Source organism: Montipora capricornis, chromosome 8 (genome assembly GCF_036669925.1).
Source record: "Montipora capricornis isolate CH-2021 chromosome 8, ASM3666992v2, whole genome shotgun sequence".
Taxonomy (NCBI): Eukaryota; Metazoa; Cnidaria; class Anthozoa; order Scleractinia; family Acroporidae; genus Montipora; species Montipora capricornis.
The window spans coordinates 30,756,728-30,764,227 of NC_090890.1; the positions used below are offsets into that span (position 1 = coordinate 30,756,728).

General features: G+C 39.5%; 1 protein-coding gene and 1 long non-coding RNA gene across 2 annotated transcripts in view; both read right to left on the reverse strand.

Annotated features, from left to right (window-relative positions):
- Positions 1-4,457: 4,457 nt before the first annotated feature.
- Positions 4,458-7,003, reverse strand: LOC138014563 (uncharacterized). Its single transcript, XR_011125330.1, has 2 exons — positions 6,903-7,003; positions 4,458-5,271 (listed from the first exon to the last, which is right to left on the reverse strand). It is a non-coding gene; the product is annotated as an uncharacterized lncRNA (long non-coding RNA).
- An 82-nt stretch (positions 7,004-7,085) lies between these two features.
- Positions 7,086-7,500, reverse strand: part of LOC138014562 (CD63 antigen-like) — a 13,006-nt gene continuing 12,591 nt past the window's right edge. Inside the window, exon 6 of the mRNA XM_068861668.1 lies at positions 7,086-7,265. Coding sequence (XP_068717769.1) covers positions 7,101-7,265 — 165 coding nt within the window. The 3' untranslated portion in view covers positions 7,086-7,100. The remainder of the gene's footprint in view (positions 7,266-7,500) is intronic.

Sequence of the window (7,500 nt, forward strand, 5' to 3'; positions counted from 1 at the left end):
CCCCTTTAAGTATATCTTAATTCTTTCGTAACTGGAATAGTTGTTCGTAAATTTTGTGCCGTATGGATACGAAAATCAGTTTGATCGCATCACATGCGTCCAAAGAATGTTCGCTTGTTATTTATTTCTTCGATAAAGGAGAAGAAAGTGAGTTTCATTGTATCAGTAGCAAAATAAGGCAGAAGAGCATTCACCTCTAAATTTTCCATGACTCTCAGTCCATCTTGATCACAGGGTGACCTTGACCTTTGGGAACAGAGTAACTTTGACCTCTGTGAACGAGGTCAAAGTCAGAACGAGGCTGCCTCAATTCTGGTGTCCCCCCCCCCCCCCCACCTCCCTCCTGAGGAGTGGCAGGTAGACGTCAGAGATATCCCATCCCTCGTTACGGTTCAGGCTGACTTGGTTGAGCTTGATGTGGATAGCCTCCTTGATCTTTCGGTGCGTATTCCTGAGTACTTGGTCCAGAATCTGCATATTGTCCATAATCGATCTGTTCGTGTCCGCGTCTCCTGTTTGCATTTGGTGTTGACTGAGGGCAGATTTACAGTCCCCCCTCTTCCCCAGTGATCTTTCAGTCTCTCCGACATACACCTCCAGACATTCCTCACATCCGACTTTATAAATTACACCACACTTTTCCATGTTATCTAGGGGGTCCTTAGGTTTCACCAGGGCATTACGAAGGGTATAGCCAGACTTTGACCTCTTTTTCAGAGGTCAAGGCCACTCTGTTCCCAAAGGTCAAGGTCACTCTGTGATCAGGATGGACTGAGAGTCATCGAGAATTTCGAGGTGAATACTTTTCTGCCTTATTTTGCTACTGATACAATGAAACTCACTTTCTTCTGAATTACTACGTAGAAAATGAATCTGTTTAACGATTTCGATAAGGGAGTTAAAGTACGGTCTAGAAAAAGTTTCTCTAAATCACTAAAACTATTCCTCAGGAATTCGAAAATAATTGCCGTTTCGTCCAGTTCCCCGTTAAAATGTGACAAGAGCACTTTTGAGTTGCCTCTTTCTAATCTCGTACCCAGATCTATTGTGACGAATGAGCTCGGTGTACGAGTGACCACCCGGGAATTTGAGAAGTCGCTTAAATCGCACCGAGGGGGGGGGGGGGGGGACTCCCAAATTAAAAGGACGGGGGTGCTCGTCGTACCTTTTAGGGGTTGAAAAAGCGGTTTTGGTACTTCTTAGGGTGTTCAGCCTCAAAAGGTCCACAGTGGGAGCTTTAGCGGTACCTTTTAGAGTATGAAGCCGAAAAATTGACTTTAAACCCCATAATGTGGTACCTCTTAAATTAAGGTGAAAGAAATTTCATGCCACGCCCACAAGACAGGATCTTGGTATCCCTTAGGGGTTCTTTTCAAAATTTCCAACGAGCACCCCCGTTTTTTTTATATGGGAGATATGGGAGGCCCCTCCCGGGAAATCGCATTCAATCAGAAAAATAAACACACAAGAAGCGGGAGAGTCACCACGACAATAAATTACGGCTTTTTTATTGATAACTTTTGCGTGTAAATATCTTTTTCAGTTTGTCATCGAGATTCACATACAAATCCTTATAATTTTTTTACCCTCCGAGTCTGGGCCGCCTGTGATTAAACTTGATTTCAGAGCAATGAGCGCGGGATAGCACTGCAAACTCGCTTTCGCTTTGTAAACCTCCTGCATATAACTCACTTATAAAACCCTGTTAAACGACCGCAAGGTAAATCTGTTCAGTAATGGTGGAGCCAATATCAATACAATATACCCTCTGGATTAAGATTTAAGTCTACAATTGGGTCAGTATCGCTCTCGGCTCCTCGCCTGTGTTTTTGTTGGTTACACTCCTTGACTATTGCTACGTCATAGCCTCGTTTGCATAGAGAAACAAAGCTGGCGGATCTCACTTTTAAAATGTCTATTTTTGAAGCCTCATTGTTGGCTATTTAAAATGAGTGGTCAAGTATGACAACACAGGTAAAGACCTTTCGATTCTGAGAAACTTTTTCTAAGGCTGTACTTTCCCTTTAATTGTTTTCTCGGGTGTGGACGACTAGTTTCTTAAAATCTCTCAAATTTTTCAAAGGTGCCAGGGTGCTACCTAATTTCTTTTCCTGGCCGGAGACACGGATTTCGGAAACATTTGTAGTTCACACGCGATCCAATATTATTCATGTCTGCCTCCTCTTCAAAGCGAGTCTATATGTTTCTTATGAAAATTAGTTCATTCATATGTAAAGTAGGACTAATTACCATCACCAAAACTTTGCACTTAGACTCGATTTGAAGAGGAGGCAGGCATGAACTCGGAAATGGCCCATTAGGGACCTTAAGATCTACGACGGCGACGTCGACGAAAACGTTACCTCAAAATAGAACTTTGCTCTGGTAAAAGTCTTTCGCGATAATTCCATCGCGTTCACGTCGTACAATGTGGGCGACGTATCATCGGTTTCAGACTGAAAATAGAGAATAAAAGATTCTTTGTTGCATGCTCACGTTGTCGTCAAAACCTCAAATTTAGTGATTTCACGTCGCCGTTACGCAGAGAACCGCAAAATATGGGCTTATGATATTATTGTTTTGTGGCGTTTTCGTCGACGTCGTCGTCATAGATCTTAAGCTCCCTATTGACTGTGTGGTAACGAAACTGATTTTTTTTTCAACTCTTACGTGATGCGGCATTGAAAAAGTAATTGCATTAGGTTCTCGATTATTTTTTTCTGCGCATCTCTACAGCGCAGGCAATACCACTGAATATACTGATTGAAAATTAAGGCAAAAAGAGAACTGGTTCAACCCTCCCAGTTGGTAAAATACTTATTCTCTTATAAATTGTGGGTGACCCCTCTTACTTGCAACATGAATCACGTGATGTAAAAAGTTCACATTTCTCTTCTCAACCTTCCTTCCGAGAGCGGGTTAAAGCGGATAGCGCTTACAAAAAGCTGGCATAGGATAGTTACGATTTATTTAAAATTTATGCATTTTCCATGTCCTTTCTTCCGAAACAAAGTCGGCTTCCCTAGAAAAGCCGGATCAAGTATCTGTTCAAAATAAATCAAATTAATAGACATGATTGATTGCTCCCCTACGTGGACTCAGTCAAGAATCTCTCCCGCACTCAAGCGAGAATAAAGCGAAATCGACACAAATGTAATAAAGTATACTAAATACGGAAAAAAAGCCATATCACTTGGAAAGAAGTGCCAATCTTCGCATAACCGACTAACTATCAGGACAGCTATTGGAGACTGACACCCCACAGCTCGGGTTCACTTGTACACTATCATATTGGAGAAGTAACAAACTGTAAAATGTCCACATTATCCCGAATGTCGGTAGTGATTGCGCATCTGGCTTCCGATGCAAATTCAAAACACGAAGCCGTTTTTGGCGACTGCCGGAGAGAACAGCAAATTTTCAAAGCTGCTTTTAACTTGATCTCTTCAAACCAGGAAAAGCAGAGGAATACATCTTAAGAATAACTTGCTTAGAAGAAGACTTTTTAGTCGTTTTTCCGACGGGATTGGAAAATTGATTCGGAACTTGATAAAATTGCATCACCCCACTGAATTCAGTGTTTTGAGTCCCTTAGAGTAAACACGGAAGCAACAAGTTGAAAATCTCAAGAACACACATTGGAGAATTGAATCAGTTCTTAGTCTTACGTGTTTTTTTTTTTTAAAAGAAAGTACCTGACGACTAACAATGAAGAATTGTTTTTTCGTCACCAATAAGCACAGCAGGCAGAAAGTTTATTCTCACATTTTTTATCACTTCCGATAAAATAAAGGACTTTGACGGTTCACAAAAGCAGTAGTGCTTAAAAAAACGTTGTTTTTTACTCTTATCGTCTAGTCACATAGGGATTTAATTATTTTGAATCCAGTGAACTTTGATCCGTGATCGGGTGATCAGGTTTTTTCCAGGAAAACCAACAACGTTGTTGCGTGACCCCAATACTTTTCTCAGGTTTGGGAGAAGTGGCGCAAAACAAACCAAATTCCGCTGTGAGAAGATAGCGATTTTTTTAGCAAAGGGATGAAGCCCGGGGGAAGGGGGGGGAAATTCCCATATGGAACAGACGGGGATGCTTGTCGGAAATTTGAATTTAACCCCTAAAGGAGACCATCTGGGCGTGGCTCAAGCTTTTTTGTGACCCCTAAAGGAGACTAATCTGGGCGTGGCTTAAGGAAATTTGACCCCTAAAACAAAGTTTAAAAAAAAAATTGACTTCTGTCTCTCTTCGCGTAATTCTGTGTTTCTTCGCGGAACCCTAAACGAGACCTTGGCAGTTTAAAATATTGGGCTTTGCCCGGAACACCCTAAGCGAGACCAAAATCCAAAATTTACACCCTAAGCGAGACGACGAGCATCCCCGTCTGTTTTTCTATTGGAGTTCCCCCCCCCCCCTGGGGGATGAAGACGATTCTCTCAAAGACGTACAACGAACAAAATTATATTCCCCTTAATTTTATTGTAACATTGGTTCAACCAAGTGTTGACTTTTAAATGACAAGCTGATTACAAGTTTTATGAAGTCTTACCATATCAAAAATTGGCTCTATAATAATTTCACACTTCTTAACCACCCATCCCTTATACAGAAATAAAGTGAGAAAGATTATAAAAAAACCATTAACAGAAAATACTTAAAGCCATACATTATAATCTGAAATTCTACATCTTTCAACAGGACGAAGTTTCAAAAAATGCATCATTTTTTACAATATCCAGATGCAACCAAGGTAGGAGCTGACCATATTTGGTTAAATACAACTTATCAGAGCCACACAGAAACTCAACAATGGAAGACTTGTACACAGTCACAAAAAAAAAAAAAAAAAAAAAGAAACAGCAACGCCAGATATTCGAAAATTGTTTGGAAAATTAAGCTAATCAGAAGCAGTGAGAAAAATAATACTCCAGCAAAGAGCCCTTAAGATTGACAACAAAAACATTCCTGAGGATTAACAGTTCCAAGTTAAGAATAGCAACTTTTCGATTTGAATTATTTGACTCCAAGTGAGAGCAACACTGTGCCAAAAACATCAGTTAGGGAGTTAGGATGGCTTCCAATTTGACGATTCAGAAGAGACAATTCCTCTGAATTTGTCAGTCTTTAGGCTCTTGCTGAAATTATTCAAGAGTCATTAATCACCAAGCCCGCTAAGTAGCTTTAAAAAAGGTATAATGGAACAAGGCTCAGGCATAGGACCCCTCTTTGCCAATCCTGCAAGTCAACACCAAAGCAAAAATCATTCCAAGGAGCTGTGAAGAAAAAAAACAGAACAGTACTTAGCAATGTAAAAATTCAAAGTTAAAGTGGAGTTAAATGAAGAGAAGTAATGCTACTTCCAACTGAAGAAACACCGCTATCAATGATTTAACAATTATTGGATGAGGTTGAGCATGACAGCGAAAGTTTGTGTTACCTGCTGAAGCCGAAGGCTCAGGCGGATAACAAAAACTGAGGCCTTGATCATTATCGCTATCATGCAAAAACTGAATCCAACAATTGTTTCATTATGCATATTCTGAGCTGAGCTCCGTCATGACAAAACTGATCAAACTGCTGGTTAATGTGTTAGGTGATGTCACTTCTGCATGCGTAAAACCATTGTCTGAAGGTATGACGTCAGTTCTACAATATAAAATCTATTGTCTATTATGTAAGAGCAAGCAAGAATTAGCTGCGTGCTTATAGGCAATCAAAATCTAGCTGGTGACACCTATGTATAATAATTTCTGAGACTATGACCAGACTGTCATAGTTGTACAGTTTGTTAAAACCATATTCGGAGCCAAACTTCTATTCCTTGATGCCGTGCTCACTATTTCAGTGTAGCACTTAATCAAATATATTCACAAACAGTAATAAGGCAAGGGATATGCACCTTTAGGGTGGATTAGTAGTAAGACATTCATGGTCAGCCACAAACGTCAGGGCCCGGTGTTCGAAAGCCGATTAACGTAATCCAGGATTAGCATAAACGTTTGTTTCATATTTTCAACTCTTTGGTTAAAGTTTCATTTGCTTTTTTTTGTTTTCAAGATTGACTTCTACTGTAAAGTTTTGCCAAATAGCAGCGTTGGACAGCATTTGGGCGAAGAGAAATTAACTCCTTGGTTAATTTTTAATCTAGGATTAGCGTTTAAACGGCTTTTGAACAGCCAGGTCCACATTGATATTTGCACTTTCACACCACCAAAGGCCAAATTAAGAAACTTGTTTGATTTTGCCTTATTTCTTACTCGTTACACAGATATTGAGAAACTTCTCAATTACGAGAGACAAATCATTTTATTAGAATCACAGAATTTTCGTGCTTTTATGCTTAACAAATAGATTCCATGTTGCCGTGCGTCTGTTCAGTAATAAATCACAGATGATGTCAAAATGTGTAAGAACAAAAAAAGTGGCACACGAGGCGATAGCCAAGTGTGTCACTGATGTTTCTTACCACATTTTGACATCTTCAGTGATCTATTTACTGAACAGACGCACAGCAACATGGAATCTATTTGTTTTAAATAATAAAGAATTACACTTTATTCACATAAAAGCTGATGGTGACGTCAATTGTGCGTCTGTCCTCTAGTAAATCACAGGCAACACACCAATCAAAAACGTGAGAATACAAAAAGCAGCAGCAGCCTGCCCTTTGCAACTTATAGACAGATCGAATGTGGTTCAGCATTGTCCGAACTTGGCTGTGCCTTTAGAGTCCAAAAGAAATATGACAAATATCCTGGTTGATAAAAGGTATTAGCAACGCTGGACCACATTGACTTGTGCTTTTAATCACAATATTCAACGTCAAAGAAAAGCTCTATTTCAGAGCGTAACCAAGATTACAAAAGGTATTAACACCTACATAAGTTACAAAATTTCAATTCACCTGAATAACAACAATGGTTACTCCCAATGCACCAATGTAGTACAGTTTGTCCTTGATTAACCCCTCCAGCTTTTCTTTGCAGCCCTAAAAATTCCACATCAATGCAGTCGTTACAATCTTTAAAATCTGAAAAAACAATTTTCCACTGGCAGAGTAACGAAAAAAAAGTGGAAAATGTTTCTCTTGCACACAGATGGGTTATGAATGTGCACTTACCTCTTTCATTAATATCATTATCTCCCATCTTCGTTCCACAACCATCCGTTTCTTCCTTGCAACAACTGTCTGGAACACGCTTACGTCACCTTGGTCAAATGTTGAGTTAAACCAATCGGTGTAATGTTTCCAGCCACAGCATGATTCCTGTATTTCATGATAAACCAAATTATTTTTCAATGCATTCAGTGTATCAAAGTTATCTTTATTTTAATTATTGGACAAAAGATGTCAACTCTATAATTTGTCTTGGAGCACAGAGAGTATTAGAGTAATGATGTCAGCTCATGTTTCAATTTTTCCAGCTAACAAGATTTCCAAAAAAGTAATTAATTAGCTAAGCTGAGGTTGCAATAACATACTACAACTCTTAGTGTAGATT